Source organism: Hirundo rustica, chromosome 19 (genome assembly GCF_015227805.2).
Source record: "Hirundo rustica isolate bHirRus1 chromosome 19, bHirRus1.pri.v3, whole genome shotgun sequence".
Lineage (NCBI taxonomy): Eukaryota > Metazoa > Chordata > Aves > Passeriformes > Hirundinidae > Hirundo > Hirundo rustica.
Window position 1 is genome coordinate 273,876 of NC_053468.1, and position 25,744 is coordinate 299,619.

The following is a 25,744-nucleotide window of genomic DNA, read 5'->3' on the forward strand; positions in this document are numbered from 1 at the left end:
AATATGTTTATGGCATGAACCACAGCTGTTTGCAGTATTCCCCTGCCCTAGCAATTATCTTAATAGAAAGAATTCCTGGAGGGTTATTTGGCTTCACATGGTGCACGTCATGTTCACAGTCACTAGTTCAGGTATCAGGCGAGAGAACCTCTCAAGACAGTTCTGCTCCTGTAAAGCATTTTCTTAAAAAAGCAGCAGCTTGAATGCTGCAGCCTGATCACATGCCAGAAAATACTTGCTCCCCTGGGTAGCACAAGAAGTTGTAGGAAAACTGGTACATTTACATAATCTGCATTATCATAAAGTTGTTTATCAGCATCGCTGAGCTGCCCAGCACTCCCAGGGTGTAAGGAGAGGTGCTGCCCATTGCAGCCAATGCTGTTTAATTTAGAGACACGGAAAAGGTGAGCAAGACACATTCCTGCAGAAAAGGTGGCGCACCTGGCCCATACATTTTTCCCTGGGGGAGAAGAGGTGGGACCTCCCCAACCTGACCATGGTGCAATGGTTTCTGTGGGTGCCGTTTCTGCCCCTGTGGAGCAGCTCCTGGAGGGAGAGTCTCTGGCCAGGCTGGCTGCAGGAGTACAAAAGGGGGGACTTGCTCCAGCTCTGTACTTCCACGATGAACTGGAGCCCATTTAAAATTCAGCAGCATCGTGTAAATGTGTTGCTGCTTTGCCTCAGAAATAATCAGTCAAGACAGTCCTCAGACACTGCTGCTCATTAAATAAAACACCCGGATTCCCCCCTGAAGGGGAAGGTTCCTCAGGGACTGGCAATATTTTAGCCTCCCTGCCATCTGAGGGCTTTAAAATCCTTTAGAAGCATTAATTAAGTCTCAGGACATGCCTGTAAGATGGAAGTTTAGCATTTACTCAGCAGTGAGCAGCACTGGGGCTGCAGGCTGGGGATGCTCCAGGACTGTGGAGGTTTGGATCCGGTATTGAGAAGCTCAGAGCGTCGCTGGTGCCAGCACAAGGGAGAGGAGAGTCCCAGGCTGCAGCTCCTGCCCTGACCCACCTGTGGTGCCAGGCTGGTGGCTGTGCAGAGGAAGGTGAGTTCCTGGGGGGAATGCCGTGCTCCCACAGCTCGGTGCTGCTCCAGCCCCACGGCAGCTTGGGATGGCAGCCCTACTGCTGCAGCCTGGCATCCCCCAGCCTGGCATCCCCCAGCCTGGCATTCCCCAGCCTGCAGGGTGTTGATTAGCGCTGGCAAACATCCGTGTCCTTCGCTGAAAACGTCTCACGGAGACGCTGGGATTTGGTTCAGGTGGCTTAATGAGAAAATGAGTAAATCCCTTCCTGGATTTTTACATTCAAACCAGCTGTCCAAAATATGAGATATCTGAATTCCTTATAGATTTAGGATGTTAGTCTCTGTTTTCTCTGTGAAAATGCCCATCTTTCAGTGCACAGGAGAGCTCTAGCTGTTCATCCCACCAACAGGACTTCAGTCACACACTTGTGAATGTATAAATGGAAGTCAAATGCTGTAATACTTCTGTGGAAATAGATATAAGAGAGGAAAGCATGAGTAAATAAAATCTGTCAAGTAATGCTTCAGAAAGTTGTCCAGAAACAAACAAACCAACCCCCAAAACAAAACAAACAAAAAAACACCTTGAACAAATATCCTGTAACTCTAAGGGGAAACAGATAAGGGTTTGTGTCACTGGACAATGCTGTTCACATACAGAAATGCCATTTTTTACCTGAAGATTTAGATGAGAAGAGAAGCTCAGTGATTTTTGTCAGTGCCTTTAGCTTCTCTGCAGAGAATATTAGCACACTGCTACTGACAGAACGTCAATAATGGGGGAGGTAAACACTTCCAAAGCGTTAATTCTCTCAGCATTGTGAGATCCAACATATGCATCATCACTGCACATCAGCGAGGGATAATGTGAGCAGCCACCACAGTCTAAAATACGGCAGCACAATCTGCTTCTGAAAGAGATTTCCATGTGGGAACAGACAATGTTTCAGCAGTTTCCCATAACAACACCACGGCCTGACACAGCTCCTGGCTGCTGGAATCTGCCTTTGCCATGAACGGCTTTGCAATAAATGCAGGTGGTGTGGGTGGGCACAGCCCTCTGGGTGAAGCACTCGGTAGCCATGGGAAGGGAAAAGGCAAGGGCAAATGGGAAAATCAATGCCATTGAACAATCACAAACCATGCAAGCTCACCCTGAGCAGCACTGGAGGCAGCTTTCCCTGACTTCCCAGGGCAGGCTGGGTTTTGACCTGCGGTCTGGATGCCCCAGTCATTTAGGCCCTATGAATACTTAATTCCCCACTTAATTCCTTCAGTACCAGATTGCTTTCCCTTACTGTACTTCCTTCACCCCAAATGCAGGTTAAAGAAGGCAAAAGGATCTCCTGGACCATCCTCTGGCCACAGAACATAGGCTCCTGTTTGGGATCCTACAGAGACCTCTGACTCTCTGAGAGCTGGGTAAGAGATTGGGCAATCTGTGTCTCTATCTGCCTTCCAAGTGTTTGTCCAGGACACTACTAGATCTGGGCAAATGATTACGCACAAATATTTCTTGGATTTTTTTTTTTTTTTAGTCTTGACCATTTTCTCACTCCTTTTACATGGGGTTTTCTCTCCTGTGACTTTGTTCTACCAGCTCTGTTTGGTACCAAAGTATTCACTGAAGTAGCAAATTATACATGATTATTGGAGATTATTCACTGAGAGTGAAGTGATAAATGAATAATTAATTCTCATTATTAGCACTGTTGCCCTGTTGCCTGGAGGCCTCTGTGAAATCAGGATCCCCTTGTTTTAAGGGCTGCACTGGCAAATAGGCACAGGCAGCTCTTGCTCCCAAAGGGCTCAGCCTGGAGAGGTGACACAGGGGAAAGGGCAAAGAGCGGGGTGTTGGGCTGGGGCAGCATTTCAAAGCCCAGTGGGTTCTGCACTGAAGGAATGCCCAGAGGTTCCTTCATTCCCTTTGTGTGCTGGGTTGGAAGGTTGCCTTCCCCTCCCCTGGTGAGCTCATCACCCCTCTTTCACATTCCCATGAGGACAAACGCCAAGGATGGCTCTTGATGTCCTCTCACCAGCCAGCACCTCTTGCAACACCACTGATTCTTCTGTGGCCATGTTATTTCTCTGGTCTGTTCTGATCTTTGGCTTAGGGGTTTTTTTGAGCCTCTAAGTCAGCAAGGTGAAACTCAGGTGCTGAAGCTGCTAGGGAGAAGGCGGGAAGGGGCAAAAACCCCACAGGGGAAGCATTCCCTCCCTCCTGCCAGGGCTGCCTGAGGGTGAGCGGTATGATGTATAACTGTGGAACTCTCCCACAGCACACAAAACAGGGAATGGGCTGTAAAATATGCTGGAGCTGGAAAATGAATGATCTCTGTCAACTATTTAAAAGCAATCCAGTAATGTGAACAATCAGAAGTGAAGAAAAATCAATACACTTTTCATGGCACTGAAATGGAAAATAAGTGGGATTTTACTCTGGGAAAATCCATGCAAACAAAACCCGACAAATTAATTCTGCTTGTCAATGAATATGGTCATGTCTTCAGCAGCAGAACCACCTCCCAGAGTGCTCTCTTCAGCCCCAGCACTGTGCTAGTGATGTAGCAGAAAACCTCGCTGCTGTCAGTGGTACAGAATTGTGAACATTAGAGAACTGTGTGTGTTATTCCCAACACATTCAATTTGTTTAACAAATAATTCCTCTAGGAAGTGCAAGGAAAGCAAACAGACGACAGAGCACAGCAGATACAGCCCAGTCCCTACTGCCACACGCAGACAAAGCACCAGAGCAAAGCAAAGCATCACAGTCCCTGTCAGACAACTGGAGGTGAGATTGGAGTGTCCCAAAGTGGTCATTTCTACACTCCAAATTGCAGCCAGCTTCTGATTTCGGGTAACAGAGGGGAAGTGGCCTTGAGGGTACAGGAGGAAGCTCGTGTAGCAGCTCAGGAGGTGTGGGGAACCCTCCCAGAAAGAGTTTGATGGAAATTGGAAGGGGGGAAGGTGTACCATGGGGAGGAATTCAAGGGGAGAGGGATCAGTGGGTAGAGTTTGGTCTCTCAGAGCTTTGCAGAGCCACACAATTTCCCTTGCAGGTCAGCACCAGGCATGCACAGAGACAGATCTATTAGTTTTTCTTTCCAAGCTTTCCTCTCCTGCCGGACACAAGAAATAAACAGCCAGAAACAGCGCGGAAATTGAAGACCGTGGCACTGTCTGTAAGAGAGCTGCCGGATGTGCAGCCAGCTCCTGAGCCCTGGCCAGACCCGTGTTTGGCGTTACTGAAGTTCACAACTATCCAGCAACCTTCGCTCTGTATTCCAGCAGCAAAGGTCACGGCTGACTCCTCCTACGATGGGACTTGAGGTAACACAGGAGGAACTTCTGGCAAGCCTAACTCATTTCTCCTCACTGGGGCAAAAATTCTTAAGCTTGTTACATTTGGCAAAGTTGTAAAGGAAACCTTAGTAACGCTCTGAACACAAACGCCCCTTCGGCAGCTGAGCTTCTCCCGGCAGCAGCTGCTCCATCCCTGAACAGCAGCTGCTATGGGGCAGAATTTGAGTCTCCTGCAGCACCTCCAACACTGCGACCAAAGGACAGTTATCCCGATTCAGCCAAGCCCGTAAGCTCTAAGCTCCTATAACCACAGTTATTTATTTTTAGGTTCCCTCCCGAGGCTCGGGTCTGTCTCCGCCGAGGCGCTGCCGCCGCTCTGCGGTCCCGGGCGGAGCTGACGCATCCCGAGGCTCGGGGGCTGCGTCCCCTCCGCATCACTCGTAGTGCCCGCAGAGCCCCGAGCAGCGGACAGAGCCCTCCGTCCTGCGGGGGCTGGCTCGGGCCCTGCAGGCTGCAGGAGGGGATCTGCTCGGGGAGGAGATGGCCCTTGGTGGCCTGGCCGGGGACACGAGCGCACGCAGCTCAGCCACAGCCGCTCCCTCCCGGGAAAGGACCTGGCGCCGGTCGGCTCCCGGTGTTGAGGACTGTCTCTCGCTGTCCTGAGCGTTTGGGCTCTGACAGTTCGCATCAGACCCCAGTTCATCTGCGGGGCTCAGACATTTTAAATAGCGGTGCTGGTCACCGGGTAAATTAACGCTCAGCCAGAGGCAGAACGGGGCCTCACTGCCTGAGGGAGGGATCGCTTCTGTTCCCAGCTGCTCCCATAGGCGTTTCCCAGACTCCAGCCTGTTTGTAAAGGAAAGCAGATCATTACCCTTCATTGCTGTATTTCCAGTGCCATCTTCTGTACACAAGAGGAAACCTCTGAGTTCAGCAGCTCCGAGGAATGAAACTGGAAAATTCTTCCCCCACCCACGTGGAAAAACTCCGTCACTATTGAAATTAAACACTGAAGGATTTACATTTTCAGTAGCTCAACAGCACACTGAGTTGTGTGCTAGAGACACCCACGGGTGCCAAAATCTTCTAATTTTACAAAGTACAGCAGCCTCACTTTGTGTTTGTCATAAATTTGTGCAGTTTCTGGGATGGGGTGTAATGGGTGAGAGAAATAAACATCCACTATTACAAAGAAAAAGTAAAGACTAAGTCTGGCTATAAATATCAAAACCTCATGTCAAATAAATTCATAGGGCCATGATTAAAGTACGTGATCAGGAATCATTGTTTTCCTTCTCTGTGTCATCCTGAGCCTTTCCCAGAGATTTTCAGCCCAAGACTGCTGTGGGGCTGCCGTGTCCTGGCTGTGCCATGGAACACCCACCTCATCCTTGAAGAAAGACTACGCTGCATCCAACCACGCAGTTAAAGGATTGCGGGAAACCTTTGCTCTGAATAGCTTTTTAATAGTGTATCAAGAGATTGCAGGCATTAAAAAAAAAAAAAAAAAAAAAAAAAAAAAAAAAAAAAAAAAAAAAAGGCACCAAGAATTTTCTTGTCCCTAATTTCAATTTCAGATACTAAGAACAAACCTGATTTTTGTCAGTTGATGCCTTGCTTGGCTGAGCCATTGTCAAAGCTGGATCCAGAGCAGTAGCTTTGCAGAGGCGCATCCCTGGAAGTGTTCAAGGCCAGACTGGATAAGGCTTTGAGTGCCTGAGCCTGGTGGATGTCCTTATCAGGGGGTGAGTAGGTGAACTTTAAGCTTCCCTCCAAACCCAAAGCATTCTGTGATTTCATTCATCCTTCTACTTTCCTACAGTGCCTAGAAAATCACTTGATTACTTGATTAATTACATTCAGGAGGCTTCCCACTAAGCACTATTCAGCATGATTATCTAGTACCTCCAGACTTTTACTAAAGAGACAGACAAGGTCTTATCGTCTTCCCTAATAGCTGCCCCATGCTGCCCTGCCAGATCTGATAAGCTCTGAAGATTATTTGGAAGAGCCTTAGAACATCCAACCACTTTTAACTGGTGTCAGTGTCTTCACATCTGCAGATGCTCCTGAGACTGAATGATCAAATTACTCTCCTCTGTGATCAGGACGAGCGGTCCGTGGCACAGTGAGCAGCATCTCACAGCAGACAGAGCAGGTGCTCAGGCACTGGAGCCCTCCTGTGGCAGGGCCACAGTGAGCAGTGCCACTGTGTCCCCAGCCCCGGCTCTGGTCACATCTGCAATTTGCTGGCCAGATCAGTTGGGGTGAAGGCTGTGGAAAGCTGGAACCAAGTGAAATAAAGACTCCGAGTGAACTCCTCTGAAACCTGGATTTAGGTTCTTGTTCCCACATAGCTCACAGTTTGTTTAAACTATCAGAGTGAAGCAATTCTGGCTGAGCAGCCTGTTTTGAGTTTGTTTTCCAGTTGTCTGCAGTATTTGAGTCCCCTTCCCACCAAACTTTAGAGTCCAGATTCTGTGGGAAACTTTCCAAATTCTGGCTGGAGTACTCAACCATTAATTCCCAACTTGCCCATCTGCCAGGTTTAGAAAAGATTTCTTTAAATCCTTTAAAACATATGTCCAAACTGCGTGTTTATCTGTCAACATTGTCTCACACTATTTAATTTTAAAGCTTAACTTTTTAAACCTCTCAAGGCTGACCCTGCTCTGAACACGAGGAGCTGTCACAACAGCCTGTGGTACCAGACAGGCTGTGTGCCCACTGGCCACACACCCAGCTGCTCAGATTCTCCTGCAACAGCCTTTCCCCTAACCCCTGGTAAAATACTTTAAAAAAAAAAAAATATTTTTTTTTGAAAGGAGGCTGGGGAGCTAGAGAGAGGAGAAAATGCAATTTCCTTGTTAGCTTACCCGGGCTGTCCAGAGGCGCTGCCGGAGCCTGATGCCCTGAGGGGAGCTCGGCTGGTGCAGACAGAACTGTTGCCTGTTTGTGCGCCCTGCCACATGGGCTGGCTGCTGACAGGGACCGGTTTATACGGAGCTTTATGGGGCAATAATTCCAGCTCAGACAGAGGAGTTCTCTTGGTTAAATGGCTGAGTGCTTGCAGAAGGGTGGCTGGCTCCTCCTCGGCTGCTCCAGTCTCAGAGCTGGGAGCACCAGCAGAGATTAGATTTCCCCATTTGAGCATCCCCCTGCTTCCACTGCCGGAGTGTTTGACTTCACGGGAGCTCTCCCAGGCCCCACTGCCACGGCTCAGCCCGGTCCCATGCCCTCACCTGGTTTTCAAAGGAAATTCCCACAAAACTCCCCTAAAGCTGTCACTACACGGCCACACACCCAGAGTACGTATATGGACACAAAATATGTTATTTATTGTGAATTTTGCAAAGACACATTTAAGCAACAAAATATACATTTGTGAACCTTTCATTTTATACATAACAATCTGCTACCATAGCAATAAATTAAATATACATTATTTACAACAGACATAGGTCACCAGAAACTACAAAGCACTGCCTCTCTACATCAAAAATAAACTTTGTCAGATACATTTCTTCAAGATTTATTTGCACTCTTCAACTCTCTTCACATTCTCTGATACAAATCCAGCATTTCCCTTTGCAGGACATAGGCAGTGCTACATTCACGGACGGCGATGGGAGCGTGCGGGGGCCGGGGCAGCGGCCGGGGCGGCGGCGGAGCAGCGGGAGCGCAGGTGGGACCCGCAGGGCACTGCCCCGGCTCCGGGAGCGGCACCGGTACCGGCACCGAGCCCCTCCCGCGGCCGAGAGATCACAGCCCCGGGCACGGCCCCTCGGTGCCAAAAACATCTCTTGGCGCCTTACCTGCCGTTCTCGAGGACCCTCAAAACTCTGGAAAGAAACTGAGTTTGTGCTTAGGATCCTCTGCTTCCCTCAGGAAAAAAAAAAAAAAAAAAAGGCAAAAAAGAAAAGAAGAAGAAAAAAAAAAAAAAAAAGCAAAAAAAAAGCACTTCTGTGTTGTGCTTTGGCTCTGTGGGGTTTCAAGAAGACGTAAGTACGTGCCAAGTGCTTTTCTGAAGGGAAGCCCGGCCGGAGCAGCAGCTCTGCCAGCGCTGATGGGGGGATGCTGCTGGAGGGTCCCGGCCCGCTCTGCACAAGGACCCGGAGCCAGCGGCACCAGATGCGGAGCTGCCCCCGAGCTGCCGCTGCCTCTGAGCCAGCCCAGGAGCCGGTCTGAGCCAAGGGACAGCCGGGCTGCACCCGGAGCAGGCGGGACCGAAACCCCGGCAGGAGGGGGAGCAGCGCCCAGCAACAGAGACCTCTCCACACAGCGGGGGCTTCCCCATCACCCCTACGGCAGTTCTGAGCCCCCTCTGCTCCCTCTGCAGTGTCGCTTCGGAGGAGGGCAGAAGCTGTGTACATGGAAACTGTATATATAAACTGTATACATATATATATATGTAAAATACATATATATATATATACACATATATCTCCCTTTTATATATGTATAGATGTGTGTCACTTATAAGCACAAAACATTTTGCGAAATATATACAGGAACAGCTTCACCCACTGCTGGAAGTGCAGAAGTCCCCGGGATGTAACAGAGGCAGTGCTCAGCCCCAGAACCGCCCCAGGACAATCCCGGACACTGCGGGACGGGAGGCTCAGGCCAGCCCCTGGGCCAAACCCCAGCTGCTGCTAGGGATGTAGAGCAGGTGTTAGGTGAGGAGTGCTGCTGGAAATGTCCCGCAGGAGCTGCTGGCAGACCTCGCGCCAGCCCCCGGCCCCACCGCTGCTCCAGCAGCTGGTGCAGGAGAGACACGTCCAGAACACTGCAACTCTCCCTGAGGCTTCACACTGTTCTGCCTGATAGTCCCATCTGAATAATTCCCAAATCAATCTAGGTCAAAAAGGAAAGCCACAGTTTCAAGTGAAAAAAAAAAAAAGCAACAAAACAACCAAAAAATGGCAAACCAGCTGACAGTAGCCACTGCATCATCTGCTGAAAGATCTCACAGAGATCAACACCCATAGGAATGACAACATCTACAGAAACAAGTGACTTCTCAGAGGAAAAAGCAAACCCAGAGCAGACCCTGGGAGCAAGTCATTGCACCAGTCAGTGTTTCTCTGCGCAGCCTCAGGAAATCAGACCAAAGCTTCTAAGGGGAGAATTAGGGATGGGCTTGAAAGTGCTACTGAAGCATCATCAGACGAGTGCCGAACAGCAACGTGTGTGATCCTGAGACACCTACAGCTACAGGCTGTGCTGAGCACACTGCACGCTCCTCTCCCAAAGGAAACTCAAGGTTTAAACTCCATTGAAATGGAACTGGCTGGGAGCAGGAGGGAGCGTCCCCATGGGAGTTATTGATATTTGCTAGTCCTACACAGCACCTAGGGCCGGTGAAACTGTTCCCTGCCTTTCCACAACTGTTCTCCTTTAACCTGGTTCCCATCCCATTGTAGCTGCAGCCTTCCCACATGGATTAATTACAGCATGAGCAGAGCACCCACGTGAACTGGATCGTAAGGCTCTCGGAAAGCACCTCCCTGCAGGACCAGGGTGAGCAGAGCAGGTTCTGCCAGCCTTGGCTTGTCGCTGGCCCGGGAGGTGACAGGGAGGAGGGGAGGTGACGATTGAAGCACTTGCCCCAGAGAGAGGGGCCCAGGGCTGCTCCAGGGGCACAATTCTGCACCTGCCCCCTGGAACAGGCTCTCAGGTACTTTGTGCCACTTGAAGAACCCACTGGGTGAAGGTGACTTTGGCACTCAAAGTCCTGTTTTCAGTAGGAATCACAAACTCGAAGAACTGTGTTCACTTGAGACTTGAGAACCTGATTTCATGAGGGTTTCCCAAAGGTCACAGGCTGGGGGGACAGGGGGGAATATCTCTGCAGCATCACGGCCTGTCTTCCAAAAAATGGGTGAGGGAAATTTACGAGCAATGTGAAATTTACGGACAGGCTTCAGGAAACTTCACATGAAGTTCCATAAAGGAGCAAAAGGATCTCTTGGCATGTTGAGAGAGGTATTTTCTGGGCAAGGGCATTATGGGAAAGTTACCTTGCAGAATCTATAATCCTTTCAGAATTGCAAGAGCTTGCTCAAAAGCAGCAGGACAGACTCTGCAAGGGCCGGAGCAGGATAATGCTTCACAAATCACCGGAGTTTTACGCGTTTGCTTGCCTGGTGATCAAAGCCATAGGGCAAAGCAGAGCCCAGCAGGGAAATCTGGCTCCAGTTCTAGTACTTAGAAAAGCTACAGCTGTGATACACCGCAGCTTTAGCTTTGGGTCACCTTTCCCAGGCCAGTGCCCAGTGTCAGGCAGGGACAAAGCAGGGAGGAGGAACCTGCCAAGGAGGATGAGCTGGCTGCGGTCCCCAGCTCCTGCCCCTGGGCCAAGTCTCTCACCTGCCGCTTGTGCAACAAACTGAGCAACTTTGGACGGAGGGGCTGCCGCTGCTCCAAGAGTTTTGAGGAGCTGAGGGATGGCTGGAGAGACACTGCAGACCCCATCGCAGGGAGAGCTTCCCAGGAACCCCCCTGGGGAGGTTTTTCCCCATCGCCACCAGAGAAGAGCAACAGCAAACGATGGAGGGAAAACTGCCCCAGAGCCACTAACACCTAACTTTGGCCTCACCTCCCACCCTTCAAAAAACAAACATAAACCCCTGTTTCCCCACTGATAGCTGCAAATAAAGCATGGAGGGACCTAAACTATGCAGAGGTCTCCCCTGCTGCCCCTCTGCCCAAAAGGAGCTGCCAGGCAAGGCAGGGATGGGCGGAACAGACGGTGCCCACCAGCTGCAGCACACGTGTGACCCAGCACGGCACCAGAGGGGGACGTGGCCCTGGCCACACGTGTGTGCAGCACAGTCACACATCCCCTCCTGCACGGGGGGCGTGTGCTGGACAGGGGACACAGGTGAGAGGGTGGCAGTCCCTGTCAGCACAGGGCTGTAGCAAGGTGAGAGCTCTTTTCTGGTGTAGCGGGCAGCCAGTGAGCCAGGGCCCCTCGCTGCCCGTGGCCAGGGCGTGCGTGGTCCCATGGGGTGTTGAAGATTTTTCCCTTTGTTGAAGCATTCTGTGCAAAGAAGAAAAGGATAAACATGTCAGGAGTGTGGAAGAATATTCCCACCCTTGAGGTGCTGGGTACTGAAGCACCTGCCCCAGGAGCTGAAGCCACAGCAGTGCCCTTCCCCAGAGTGCCAGGCCACCCATCAGTCCCAGGCCGTGGGAGAGGGAAACTCGGTATTGGGGTGAAAATCACAGCTTTTTGGGACCCATGCTGGTGAGTGCAGACCTGTCATTGGTCCCTGCCCTTTCCCTCACTCACCTACAGCAGTGTTTAGGGGGCTCTAAGGTACAGTATGGACCCCACAAGCAATAACAAGTGGTGTGAGCAGCCGTGGTTGGCTGAACACAGCCGGCCCCCAAACAGCCTTTTTGCACAAAACAAAACACACCAACACTCACCGGTGACAAATTCATCGCTTCCTCCTGCTAGTGGCTCTATGTGAAAGAAGAGAACATGGGGTGGGTTGCAAACAAAGGGGGCAAGAAGTCACAAAATCGCTTCCCTCTTGTCCCTCACGGGCCCCAGAGCCCAGGCCCCCCATGCCAGGCAGGGAGGACACGGCAGCACAGCACCCCAGCAGCGGGAGCCCCGGCACCTACCATGGAGCTGCCATGGCTGAGCTTGTCAAAGCGAAACTTCAGGTTGGACCTTGGAGAGTTTCTGTTCTTCAGATCTGCTGGAGGGAGAGGACAAACAAAGAACAAAAATAATAAACTGTGAACAAAAATATTTGCTGTAGTACTGGCTGCATTCGCCCAGCTAGGCACTTTAATAGGCTGTCAGGAGTGCTACCAATATTTAGCCTGCCTTGGCTGAATGTTTGGCAAAAGCCGAACGTTAAGTGTTTGCGATGGAACAAATTGAGGCTTAATTACATTTCACAGTCTTTCTCCTAGAAATGCCACTGAAAAGGCTACGAGGAATGACTGATCCGTATAATGTATGGGTGGATTTTCATGTTCTTGGCAGGAAAAATACAAAATAAACACTTCAAGCATTAAAAAGGGCTGGTTTAAGGGTTCAGAAAATCACTAATGAAATAAGGAGGAGGACCCGTGGGGTGCCAAGACACAAAAAGCCTGCCTGCACTCCACGGTCCCATTTTGCCCGCAACACTCCCAGTTACAGAGCTGTTTGGGTCTGTCTGTGCTTCCCGGCTCTTTCAAAAGCTAGGCACTTTAGGCACTCTGCTGACTGCGTGTCTACACGTGAACAGTGGTGCCCTGTGGCAGGTCTCTGTAGCTCAAGGGATCAGAGCCGTCCCCGGTCTCACGGCACCGTCACCACAGGAGGGGCCAGCAGAGAGCTTCTCCTGCCGGTTGTGCCCTTTTGAGTTGCACCTCGTTGTGCAAATCGTCCGACTGAAACGGATGGACTTGGTGAGCAGGTTGGCAGGAGAGGAGTGGAGCCAAGACCACAGGAAGCTGCTTGTTGATTAAATAATTGTGAGTCACGGCTCAGCCTCTGGAGCCGGAGTTTCCACGACTACTGCACATGCCTGTCTGGGGAGACAGAGGGAACAAAGCCACAGCAAGAGCCACCTCTGTGCTCTAACTGAGAAAGGAAACAGATTCCCCGTGGAAGTACAGCCCATGGGGCCACGTCTCCAGAGCAGCCCTGTCAGGATGGGGCAGCCCCACAGCCCGTGGGTGCCTGTCCTGCCAGGGCGAGCACAGCTGCTGCCTCACCCTGGCACCAGGACAGGGCTGCGTGGGCGCTCCTCCGTCCCAGAGCCACAGACCCCGATCCAACCCTGCACTACAGGAACCCAGGGGCTTCGGGTGGCTCCAGGAGCAAAGGCAGAGCCGGTGCCTCCTGCCAGTCTGCCTGGCACCCACCTGTGGGGCTCCTGCTCATGATGACGGGGGTGGCCGCGGCCCCCACGCCGGGGCTCTCACTGCCGGGTGACGCACTGTAGACAAACACGTCCTGCTTGAATGGCGACGCGGTGGAGGGCTGGCTTCCCTGCTCACAGAGACAGGACGTGGCTCTTCCCGCAGTCAGGTCCTCCCCAACACCCTGCCAACGCCCCACTGCGCCCGTGCCCACCGCACCCTGCCGGCCTGGGCAGACGGAGCGGTGCCCGGGGCATTCCAAGGCTCACTGGGGTGTCACAGAATCGCAGAATGGTTTGGGTTGGTTTGGAAGGGACCTTAAACACCATCTAAACAGACCCTCCTTGCCACGGGCAGCGGCACATTCCACTAGACCAGGTTGCTCCCAGCCCTGTCCAACCTGGCTTTAGACACCTCCAGGGATGGGGCAGCCACATGTCCCACCAGGAACACCAACCCTCCTCCTCCCCACAGCCAGAGATGGGGTTAAGCCTCTCCCTGTCAGCGGTGAGGAGGCAGCTGGGGGCTGGCAGGCGCTTCCCCCTCAGAGCCCAGAGGTCTGGAGGCAGCAGGGAACCCAGGGGTGCGAGGGAAGTGCTGCAGGGAGGGTTTGGTACCTACCACGCTCTCGTACTCCTCCAGGGTCTCGCTCTCCCCCGCCGTGCTGCTGAAGCTGCTGGTGCTGGAGGAGGAACGGGAGATGTTCGACCGCCCGTTCTCTTTCAGTTTGATAAAAGGCCTAGAGAGAGGCGGAACGGAAGGAAGGGCGCGTGGCTGTCACCAGGGAAGCGTGTCCCTTGGACTGTGACAGGGGGACAGATGCTCCTGCACACCCCGGAGCAAAGTGCTGCCGTAGGAATGAACCTTTTGGGGTGCTTCAGCACACAGCCACTTCTGAGGGCGTGGGATAAGGCACTGGGTGGGTGCCCAGCAGGTGCCCTGGGTCGAGCTGACTTCGCCTCGGCAGGGAGGGACGGGCACAGCAGCCTTCTGTGCCCTGGGGATTTGGGCAACCTCAGTCAAATGCTGCTCTTTGCTCTTCTTTGTAAAGACCAAAAAGGAGCTGTGCTCATGGATCACCTGAATATTTTCTCCCTTAATATCAAACTTATTTACAGTAAAATTTAGATATGGTTTTGTTTGACAAACTCCTTGATGTCTGTTGAGCTCTGGTGGAAGGAGAACGGGCTCCTCCTGCCTCACCTGTCTTTGTTGGGGCATATTTCAGGGGAGCTGGGGTTGGATGAGGTTTCAGATTTCATCTCTTGGGAAGAATGTCCCAAATCCGGTGTCTTCTGGGCTCCAGAAACACTGTCGCTGAGGGCACAAAGAGACAGGTTGCACGAGTTATACAAGAGACTTTAAAAGGATGGTCAAACTGTACTACCTGACACCAGCTATAAACTGTGAGAGAGGCAGATGCTCCGTAGGTACCACCACAAACTTACCACCTTGTCCTGCTCTCTGCCTGGCTCTCCGATGTCGTGTGCAGGCGAGGGAACAGCCCTGACCGGCGCTTGATGGGGCTCCTGGACTGGTTCTTGGCAGCAGCAGCTGGGACAGGGGGCTGGAAGCAGAGAACAGTGCGCGTTTGAGAGCACAGCTCTCTCTGGAAGTTCAGACGCTAAATATCCTGAGAGGAACTGCACTGCCTGCGCCTCTAAAAACCACATAATGCCAGAACTTCTCTTCTATCTCCTTTTACTTTGAGACCAAAACCCCAGGAAGCGTATCTTTGGTTCTTCCACAAAATAAGCCCAGCTTGAACAAGGCATCCAAATCCACAGCCTGCTCAAGTCTCCCCTCGCCCTTGCTGCCCATGCAGGGGCTGCCGGGCTGTGTCAGTGGAAGGCAGTGACCCGTCGGGCTGTGGAGGGGTGTGAAGAGGAGGGAACAGTGGGATGGAGGGACAGAAGGATGGAGGGACATGTGGACATGCTCACCGAGAACGTGGTCTTGGTCACCTCGCCGCTGTTGTGCGCGATGCCCCCGCTGAGGCTGCCTGGGATGCCACCACCGTGGTGCTTCTTCTGGCTGCCCACCATGGTCTCCATGGAGTGGCTGCGCACCCGGATGGCTCTCTGTGGCAGAGGGGACAGCAGGTCATCACCACCCAGCGGGGTGCTGTCCCCAGAACTCCTCCCCAGCTTCAGGGGTTCCCCAGGCATAAAGGAGAGCAACCTGCCTCTGCCTCCCCGAGAGCAAGCACACGCTGACAAGAGCACGACGCGTGACAGCAGCCCTGGCAGCTGCAGCTGGGCATGGACTGCCCTTGGGGGGCCCCAGAGCCACCACAGGATCGAATTTTTACCCCCCATTGCTCTGTGATATCAAAGGCTGCAGGTATGGGACCAGGAGACGCAGACACAAGCCCCAAGCCCTGCCTCCTGCCTGGCCGACCTCCCAGAGCCCCCGGCAAGAATGGGGACCACAGCCAAGCCATAAGCCACCTTCCACAATTCTCCCTGGACTCAGAGGATAGATCCTCTCCTGCCTTTCTTGCACCTCTCCTGCACCTCTCCAGCCTGTCCCAAAACAGCCCCTGAGCTGGAGGCTTCACAGCCACATAAAAGTGCTTCTGCTCTTCAGCAAGCTACTGCTTGAGAATACGCGTAGCCTGAACCACTGCTGTGGCTTCTGGTTTGGTCTATCCACTCTGGAAGGGTCTGGAAGTGAGCACTGTGCAGCACTGGCCCCTAGGCAGCCACAGGCTCCCCCTGCTCCCTTTGATCCTCATTTCTCCCCGTCAAGTAGCTCCCTTCCCTCACTCCTCACATCAGCTGCCTTCCCTGTTCTCTTCTCAACTATTCCCTCGGCCACCCATGCTCCTCCAGCCCCTGAGTCCCAGCCCAGGCTGAAGAGTAAATGATCCACGGCAGGCCAAGCTCCTGAAGGTGCCAGCAGTGCATCTGCAGCACGCAGGCTGTTTGTTTGCTGCTGGCTCCGGGGGTCAGGGAGCCCCGCCAGGGTAAGAGGAAGCTGCAGCCCCGAGCTCTCACCGAGCCTCCAGTGCTAAAGACCACAGCCCCTCCTGCCCGTCCAATAATGAACATCAAGCAAGCGTCCATCAGACTGAATTTATTGGGGTCAGCAGAAATTATACACAATTTGACGTTGTTCTAGGTAAAAGTGACCCGTTGCTTTGCTGCAAAGCAGGAGCCACAGGTACTCACACTCTGCAGGCTCCTGCCCAGGGCTGTGGAACTCCGTGGGGTTCCCCAACACCCCGGCCCTGAGGAGTGGCTCCCTTCCTCACAGAAGAGGCAAAGGCACCTCTCACTCACTCAGAGACCAGCAGAACTGAGCTCTGCTCACCTCTGAGAGCTGCTCCCCCGGTGGCCTGGCCAGGGGATGGGTCTGCAGGCTGGGTCGCAGGTGCAAGGCAGCAAAGACACGATGGGGACCAGGTCTCAGCCCCTGCAGCCCTCCTTTAGCATCTGTCCTCCCTGTCACTCCGACAGCGCGCGGTGCAGGATGTAAGCCAGCAGACAGCCCAGCAGCGTGGGCCCCAGGTGTCCGGGCAGCCCAAGGCGGCCCACGGGGCTCACCTCCCACCCCAGCACTCCCTGCAACGCCGAGAGAGCACGGTCTGTCTCCTGGCACACACAGGGTGCCAAAACAAGGCTGTTATAACCCTCAGCGTGGAGAGCCTGACGTGCACGCGGCGATGCAAGGCTGGTGGCACAGCACTTCCATTCCTACATGTCTCACACTGGCACAGGACACAGCTGAGCCTCTGCAGCGGGGCTGGCGAGCTGTGCACCCCTCCTCCCCAGCCCATCCTCCGGGTACAGGATGAGGTGACTCATTCACCAGTCCCACTTCTCTACACCACAGAAGTACCCGTGCCCGAGATGACTGCAGGAGCTGTCCCAGCACAGGCACAGCACAGCCGCCCTGCCCAGCCACCCAGTGCCAGCCCCTCCGTGCTGCAGGGCAGCTGCACCACAGACAATGGCTCACACACTCACACTCAGGTGCTGCCCCTCCATCTCGAGGGATATCCCTGCTGCCCAGCCAGTGACCGTCCCCACTGCCACTGGCTGCTCAGAGCTCCTTCACAGCACTTTATCCATTCCTTTTCCTCCAGCCCACCACCTCCCACCTTGCTGTGGCAGCTGCCCCAGGATCCTGATCCCTGTCCCACAGCAGTGGCAGACAGCAGCCAGAGCATGAGCTGGACATGTCCCACCAGAGAAGAGCCCAGCTGCAGGCACACCCTGTGGCACAGGGCTGGGCCTGGACTGAGACCCCTCTGGGAACAAAAAAATGCTGCAGCACGCTGGTAGAGAGGTGCTTAGGAGCTCTGGAGAAGTCACTCCAATGGGGACACTCACCAACAGAGTGACTGTGTCAGCTTATGCTTGCTCCCGCTGGGACCAGCTTGGGCACTTGGCAGGCTGAGCAGCAGTGGTGGCAGCAGCCCCCACCTCCTCTTGCCACCCTCCCCTCGAGGGACGCCTCTTGTCCCCTGACACTCGCTTTGCCAACCCCAGGTGCATTTTAGCTCTGCTGTTGGCAAGGGCAGAGCTTTACCTTGAAAGACTCCAGAAAGCCTCCATGACCCCCATTCTCCAGCTTGTCCTCCTCGGGGCCCAGCCCCAGCATGGTCTGAGTGTGCCCGTGGAGCTCGTCGTGGAGGTTGTCCAACAAGGCGGCCCGTGTCCGGTCCTGCAGGACAGACAAAGGACTCAGCTGGGGCTCCAAGGGAAGGGCAGTGGCTCCTGCCACAGCTCCGGTCCACGTGATGCCAGCTCCTGCCTCCTCGAGGGCAGCGCCCGCCCCACGGTCACCGTGCTCTCGTCCCTGTGAGCACCGACCCAGCTCCGCAGGGAAAGGTGGCTTTGAGAGGGAACGGGGGAACTCCCCAAACCCTGCTCCAGGCAGGCAGGGACACGTGGGCAGCATTACCTCCAGCTTCGCAAACTTGTCGGACTTGCAGCAGGCGTTCTCAGCATTGATGAGCTTGGTCAGCAGGAACTCCCGGAACTCGGGGCTCTGCAGGGGGAGAACCAAGGTGGAAAACACCCACCATCTTAGACTCTCTGTATCTCTGGTGCCACAGCTGTACCAACCCAAAACCCAAGCTCACAGCACCCACAGTCCCCCAAGATGTGGAAGCATTGGTGAAAAACCCCAGAAGGGTTTGAGGTGCTTGCCAGCACCAACACAGGTGCCTGAGCACCAGAGCTGCTGCTGCCACCTTGCTCAAGCAATGCCATGCAGTGGTGCATGGTCACTCACCCTACCATAAACACCAGGTGCCTCAATGGAAACCAAAATTAATGCAGATCAGTTCCAGAATTCCTGTTTTCCTCAGGATGCTGTGCTTGGAAGCATCTCGGACATTCACATCTACTATTTTTACAGCTTGGAACATGCTTCCCTCTCAGGTCCTACCTTCTGGAACACCGGTGGGCTCGGCAGGGGTGGGCCAAAGGAGGGAACATCTTCCCGGGCCGTGACTGACACCTGAGGAGTCAAGAGACAGGTTATTCTCCCAGCTGCAGCAGGATTACAGGGTTTATGCCACCTACACCCCAGGTGCTATTTCAGGCACATTCAAACACTGAGGACCACCAAAACTCTTTAATAAATGAGCTGTTTTACAAACACGTATTTTATGCACTGCTGTCTGCATACACACACATCGTGTACCAGACCTGTGTGCACACGTGTGTGTGTTCAGCACACGGTACAAGTCCCCACCAAGCCTCTCACTGACTGCACCACTGAGCACAGGGTAAGGGCCCTGGGCAGCCTCACCGTGGTGTGCCACGGCCTCGCCACCCTCACAGGCACGAATTTCCTCCTAATCTCTAATCTAACCCTACCTTTTGCAAGTGGGAAGCCATTCCCCCTCGTCCTGTCACTCCATGCCCTTGTCAAAAGATGCTGAAGCAAAAATGGGTAGGTGCACCCTGGGACCGCCCTCACCTTGTAGGCTGCATTATCCGCCTTGGGGTTTTCCACCTGCACCACAATGTAGGCGTGCAGGAAGTTGGAGGCAATCATGTCTGGGACAAATGGCGTGTTCTCCTCTTGGAAGATAATTGCCACGATGTCGTTGCCAATGTGCCTCTTCCTCTGGAGCTAAACCCAAAGGGAGATCATTGGGTCAGTGAAACCAGGCGGTTCTGCTCCTGCAGGAGCAAGTGCCAGTGCCGGGCTGCGGAGCCAAGCAGCCGCTTCCCACGGTGCCAGGGCACTGGGCAGGGCAGCGTCAGTGCAGCCCCGCTCAGACCCCTCTGTGCAAGCAACCTCGTCTCTCTTACTTGTTGTGTGTCTCCTTCGGTAAAAGGCAGCTTTGTAGAGACATGAAACATTATCTCCCTGTCCCTGAACACCGTGTACACAGACTCCGCTCCCGTCTGCCCGTGGCTGACATCCAGGCCTCCTCGAAAACTGGAGATCAAGGGAAAGGCGGAGAGAAACTAAGAGATATTAATTGAAAGCTTCACAGAGAGCACCAGCAGCTGTCAGGGGACAGGATGGAACAGCCCAGCTCATTTATCTTTATCTAGCAACGAGCAAATGGGAAAGAACAAAGCGTGCGTCATGTGTTGTAACCAGCCATCGCTGTCACCAGCCTGAAATACAGGGTGAGCACAAAGCAGGGCTGGTCAGCCAGGGCTGACCACAGCCACGGGCACCAGCCACAGCCTCACCATCCCTCACCAGCAGCGGGGGTCTCTGGGCGCTGCAGCGACCGCCCTGGAGGCACCCGTGGCTGAGCCGCGACACCGGGCACGGCACATTTCCACAGACCTCCTTCCATCTATGGCTGAATATAGCCAGATTTCATCACAACCTCCAAGCTGCAGGAAAAGAAGTTTTTCTCTCTTGGCAGCTCCAATTTTTTTTTTTTTTTTTAACTCCCCCAGCTTTGAAAAACAAGCCAAAGCTATATTTGCTTCTGCTCCGCACATCCCGCTCATGAGCGAGATGACTTCTGTTCTCACACGTAGATATTTTTACATATGACATGGTCTCTTGTTAATGTATTTGTAAAATCATCCTTTTTATCTAACTTACCCTTTGAAGTCCTGGAGAGTTATGGTGTCTCCCAGGAAACTTAGGAAGTTCTTGAAGGCAGTGCTCTCTTCATTATTGCCAAACAGCTCCTCCTCTTGGGTCTACAAAACACAGGGTGCATCTGCTGACAGCCCCAATTCCCCTGCCTGTCCAATCCCGTCACCTCCAGCCCCACCCACGGGGTCCCTGGGGTCTGAGCAGCACCTCGTTCCGTGGCGTCCTGCCCAGCCACAGGCTGCTCCCCACCTCTGCTCCCCACCTGGCACCACCACACTCGCCACCAGCACCACCCGTGGGCTGTCACAGCCCACTCAGCACCAGGACAGCCCAGGGTAAAGCTGCTGAGAGCGTCTGAGCCCCAGCAAGGACCTTAGGATTATATCCAGGAAATACCAAACCAGAAGTGAATCCTCTGTTGAAAAATCCCTAATCATCTCCTGCTTGCTGTATTTCAAAACAATGAGACCCTAATTATGGCCTTGCATGAGTCACTCAATCCAACCCAAAATGCAGTATCTAAGATAATTAGAGTGCCTGTCAGAGTAATTCTCAGTGAGTTCTGAGGCTGAGCTCTGCACTCCCCATACAGAGTCCCCCTGCTAATGACAGCACTTTCGCAAGTGCCTCTCTTCAGAGCCCACAGTCCCTCCAGACAAACGTAGCTGTTTAACTGTCTAAACATATATCTGATTAAAATACCACGCCTGCTAAAATCCATTTTCACATCCGCTTTTCCCTACGGCAGCTTGTGGGCTGATTTCCACACTGAGACTTTTCAGTCATATCATTTTTTAATGAGTGGGGAAAACATCCGAGCAATGAGAAACAGTCAGCGAGGACATCCAGTGACACGAGGTGCTGCACATGGCAGAGCTAACGACAGAGCTGAGTCTGTGCTCGTGAAATGTGGATCCCTGGTGCACAGGGACATGCTCCATGAAAGTGGCATGGGGACAACTCACCTGCCTGAACTTCTGATAGATCACACCGAACTTGAAAGTGTTGTTGACCTCGTGTTCGTCATAAGACACTATCATCTGGGACGCCTGCAGGAAAGCGAAATGCCAATTGTTTAATCTGGTGGTTCAAAATGTGACGGCCAAAAGATCCATGGTGAGGGGTGAGGAGAGCCCACGGGAGCTGCAGCAGGGTACAACAACAGCTGGGCAACACCAGGAGTGTGAAAGAGGGAAAGAAGTCAAATTCCCACATAATTAGGCTAAAAATTTTCAACAGTGGCCCTGGGTGGGGTTCTCAGTGTCCCTGCAGAACACACGACCACCTTGGGCAGGTTACCTCACCTTGGGGTAGAGAACCGGGTTAAACTTCAGCCCGGAGGCATCGTCGCAGAAGGCCTGTGGGCAAGGGGAAAGAGCAGTCAGTGCCACCCTTGGCCAAAACTTCAGGCCATGAAGGTCTTATAAAGAAGCTTCGATAGCAGAAGCTTCCCACTTCACATCCTCTCCTTGGGATGTCCCATGGCCAGGCTGGCCCCGACTGAGGATGCAGCAAGCCGAGCCCCAGGTCTCTCCATGTCAAATGAGTGCCAGGGATCAGCAGGAAACCGAGAGCAGGGCCAGCACACAGCAGCACCTGAGTGCCCCATGACCTGAGAGCCCGGGCACTCTGCTCAACACATCCCAACACCGCCTGACGGGCACAGGCACAGGCTCTCCTGCACGTGTTCCAGCCAAGCCAGGCAATTCACCTTTGCAATCTGGGGGATGCTCGGAAGTTTGCTGAATCCTGCCAATGGAATCCTTTCATGCAATGTCTTCACTCTGGACCTAGCAAAGAAACAACAAAGAGCAGACAGATGTCAGACTGTGTCCACAGCAAAGCAGCACCCGCTGTTGGGAAACACTGCTGTGCTGCACTTGTGGGGCCTGGTTAGGGAGCAAAGGCTCGATTTGTTTTCTCATCTCTGCAGCTCTTAAAATATTCATAGTTCAGAGGAAAATGACACAGTGGCTCAGACATGCTGGGTCCTGTCAGCTTATGGAGGGATGGTGAGAGAAGTGACTGGTGTTATCCCAGGGAGGATTAAACCCACAGAGGTTTACGTTCAGTTCCAGTGGGTTTAGCGACAGATCAAAGTCTCACATTCATTATCAGGTTTAGCAGTCCCAGCACAGAAACACCGGGATGCTGCCACTGCCTCCCATCCCCCCCAGACCCCCTCCACATGCTGCTCAAGCTCAAGCACTTGCTGTAGAAACAGAACCAGGGACTCCCAAAGACAGAATATTTTGTTAAACAAATCTTTTTTTTCCATACCTGAGTATAACCCTTAAATATTCCGTGCCATCTGTCTCCTCGCATTTAACAGAAAGGATCAGATTTCCAAGGCTGCTGGCTGTACAGTAGAAATTTAAATGATCCTAAAAATAGAAAACAGCATGTTAGCAGCCGGGAAGCAACTCGCCGATGGCAAGGACACGGTCTGGACACTCACCTGCCACCCCAACACCCTCCCATCACTCACACACTTGCACCCCCTTGCCAGGACCAGGGCTGTGAGCAGGAGGGCAGGGGCTGCCATAGGGGTCCCCAGGGACAGGAGGCTCAGAGCCAATGTCCCCACCGGTGTCACAGGAGACCTGTGGCTGTGGGGCCAGGAGTAAAGGCTGCACATGTGGCCATCACTGCCACGCTGAGAACCCAGCAGCACCTCCATTCCTTGCAAAGAGGGAAATGGCAAAGAGGGAAATTGTAAAATTTGCCCATTTTGCTCATGATTGGAGAAGTTTCTGAGGCAAAAGTGTGCGAATTTGAGCCCCGTGGGGTGGAGGAACCCACCTTCCCCAGGAAATGCTTGCGGTAGGCTCTGGCCTCTCCCTTGCACTCCAGCTTGTAGCCATAGGTGCTGGGGCTGAGGTTTTCCTCCTCCTCCTCACAGATGCTGCTGTCAGATGAGGTGGGCGTGCCAAGGTTTTCTGGGTCTTCTATCCAGTACCCCCCAAACTGTGGCAGGATGATCAGCGGGTATGGGCTACCCTTCTCTAGGATCTGCAGAGACATGTGCCACGAGGGGTCAGGCAGGACTGGGATGTGGATGTGGGATGCAGAGCTCACTGCCCAATGTTTTCCCTCCCCTACTGCAGAAGACCCCAGTCCTGACACCAGGAGGGACAAGTCCAGCCCCTCCCTGAAACCTCTTCTCTGTCACAGAAGAGGGCACATGCTGCTGAGGAAAAGCCAAAACCCACAAAGGTAGGGAGGGGGGAACATGCTTTATGCCGCTCCTCTCAGAAACAGAATCTCCACCAGTTCCTCTGCCATCAGCAATTCTGGAAAGGCATTCACCAGAAGGTGTTCAGGGCACCCACCTCATCGATGCTGGGGTATGGGATGTAGTCTTCCTGGAGAAAGGAACCAAAACACCTCTATGACCATCTGTTCCCCACCAGCTGTCCCTAAGAACCCCAGCCCTGCCCACCCAACCCAGGGAGTGCCTCCAGCACCCTCTGGTCCCTCGCAGGAAGGCATCAAGTCCTGCCTACGGGGAGTTCCTCTACTGGTGCAACTTCCCAGTGTGGTGGCAAACCCCAACCCTTTTGCACAGCTGGAAGCTGGTCTGGACATAAAGCTGCATTAGGGATTTACATGCAATGTGCTCCCATCTCTGCAATTCAATCACTGCCTTGTTTTTAGATAACATCTAAATCCTTTCCAGCCCTTTGAGTGACTGTGACGATCACATTAAACCTCTGAGATGAGGGGGGACACATGAAAAGATCTCCTCAAGAAACAAAAATCAACCAACCTTGTGTTTTTGGCTTCCCGACCTCTGTTCTTCCAGTTTTGGTGCCTGTTTGGAACAAAATGAATGCATCAAATAATTTAGATGCTTCTACCAACACAGGAGGTCAGTCCACCAACATGAGGGTATTTTGCTACACGGAGCTGACTCCAACCCAAGCGGCTGGAAGCAGGGTCTGTTCCTGGGACAGGACTCCCAGCACTGCTGTGGGGCCTCTGCTGGGCCAAACATCCCGAGCTACTAGCATGCACATTGCTGCTCACCTGCATTTTTTCCAGCATTTCGAAGAATTCTGCCGACTGGAAAGAAAAGAAGGAAATCTACTGTTCGATAAAAGCAGACACAAGGCAAAGCCGTCCAAGCCACATCACAGCAGGGACAAAGGACCTCCACCCCAAGCCCTTGTCCTGCTCCCTGGATGTGACCAGGCAGCTGTGACACCAGGAGCTCCCATCCGGCCCAGCGTGGAGCTCAGCATCATCGCTGCAGGTGCCCTTGCCAGAAGCCCTCGACCCCACAAACGCCGAGCTTTGTCAAGCTTTGCTTGAGCAGGGGTCTTGAATCATTTCTTTTCTTAATCACAGCAGCACTGGTGAAGCTGCCGCCGGTGGTGCTGGGCTGCCCGGTGCAGGGTTAATCCCCACTCGCCAAAGGAACTAACGAGATTACTGAGCTGCTCCAATTAGAAGCCCTGCTTCTGCTGCGGGCCTCAGCTGTGCCGCAGGCAGGAGCCGCAGCCACCGCAGGCACAGGGTGAGTGGCCCCGCACCCCCAGCCACACGGAGAGAGGGGGCTCAGAACCCCACCAGAGCGGGCACAGCCCCCCATGGCCTCTCCGGGGAGCTGCCAGCACCACAATGCTGGCTCAGCCTCGCTCTCCCTCGGCGCCGGGAGCTCAGATAACCCTGCTCCCACCCCGATGCACCTGCGCTGTCCAGCGCGGCCCCGGTCCTGGGGGTGACCCGTGCTCGGGGCAGCTGCTCTGAGGCCACTCCTTTAGACAGCACCCGCAGGACCTGGGCTTGCTGGACGGTCCCAATCCCTCTCCCAGCTCTTCCTGCTGCCAGCTACACACAAATAAATTACCCAGCCAAAGTACGGCTGGCTGAATGCGGCACTCCCGCTGAACACATAAGTGACTTTTCTGGAGGCACCCGCCCCGTCCCTTCTCTCAGCCCTCCTTTCATCCAGCCTGGGTTTGCTCCCGAGGAGCGGCTGGGCCACGGCAGCGCTGCCAGCCCGAGGGGAGAGGGAAAAGCGAGAAGCATGCGTGATTTGGGGGAAAAAAAGGGGTCATGGTAATGAGGGGAAAGGCATGGGGAATGACTTTTAGTGAGCTCTTAGAATAGACTGAATTTCTCAAAAGAAAAAAAAAGAAAAAAAAAGGAAAAAACAGAGGAGGGGATGAAGAAATGAAAATCAAATGAGAAGAAAAGTCTGAGAGAGATTTTTTTCCTTTAATATTTGTGGCGAGCAAAGGTCGGATTTACAGCATGAGCAGTCTCTGGCTGCCAGCACAGGTGTGGCAGCTGTGGCTTAGACACAGCCCTGGCCGTTTCCAGCTTTAAACCATGCCCGTCCTTACCTACCACCCTTGCAGGAGTCAAAAAGAAAAACCCCAGGCTCAGACAGCTCTCTGCCCACAGCCAGATGCTCTTTAAAAGTCTTTTCCTTAGTTTGAGCTTGGTTTGGATTCTGTTTATCTCCGGGTACAAATGTTCTCAGATAGTTTCA

General features: G+C 53.3%; 1 protein-coding gene across 9 annotated transcripts in view; it reads right to left on the minus strand.

Annotated features, from left to right (window-relative positions):
• Positions 1-7,697: 7,697 nt before the first annotated feature.
• RAP1GAP2 (RAP1 GTPase activating protein 2) overlaps positions 7,698-25,744 on the minus strand; it is a 56,472-nt gene continuing 38,425 nt past the window's right edge. For 6 of the 9 annotated variants that reach the window (XM_040082334.2, XM_040082333.2, XM_040082330.2 and 3 more), the window contains 22 exons: positions 24,274-24,309; positions 24,014-24,058; positions 23,577-23,609; positions 23,047-23,256; positions 22,525-22,628; positions 21,956-22,034; positions 21,549-21,602; positions 21,210-21,293; positions 20,248-20,348; positions 19,488-19,617; positions 19,150-19,305; positions 18,613-18,684; positions 18,124-18,210; positions 17,749-17,883; positions 15,156-15,293; positions 14,661-14,779; positions 14,416-14,529; positions 13,834-13,951; positions 13,216-13,342; positions 11,977-12,053; positions 11,776-11,811; positions 7,698-11,383 (listed from right to left, as the gene is read on the minus strand). In XM_040082334.2, the coding sequence (XP_039938268.1) occupies positions 11,803-11,811; positions 11,977-12,053; positions 13,216-13,342; positions 13,834-13,951; positions 14,416-14,529; positions 14,661-14,779; positions 15,156-15,293; positions 17,749-17,883; positions 18,124-18,210; positions 18,613-18,684; positions 19,150-19,305; positions 19,488-19,617; positions 20,248-20,348; positions 21,210-21,293; positions 21,549-21,602; positions 21,956-22,034; positions 22,525-22,628; positions 23,047-23,256; positions 23,577-23,609; positions 24,014-24,058; positions 24,274-24,309 (2,028 nt within the window). In that variant the 3' untranslated portion in view covers positions 7,698-11,383; positions 11,776-11,802. The remainder of the gene's footprint in view (positions 11,384-11,775; positions 11,812-11,976; positions 12,054-13,215; positions 13,343-13,833; positions 13,952-14,415; positions 14,530-14,660; positions 14,780-15,155; positions 15,294-17,748; positions 17,884-18,123; positions 18,211-18,612; positions 18,685-19,149; positions 19,306-19,487; positions 19,618-20,247; positions 20,349-21,209; positions 21,294-21,548; positions 21,603-21,955; positions 22,035-22,524; positions 22,629-23,046; positions 23,257-23,576; positions 23,610-24,013; positions 24,059-24,273; positions 24,310-25,744) is intronic. The other 3 variants (XM_040082329.2, XM_058422993.1, XM_040082331.2) reach the window with 2 other exon arrangements.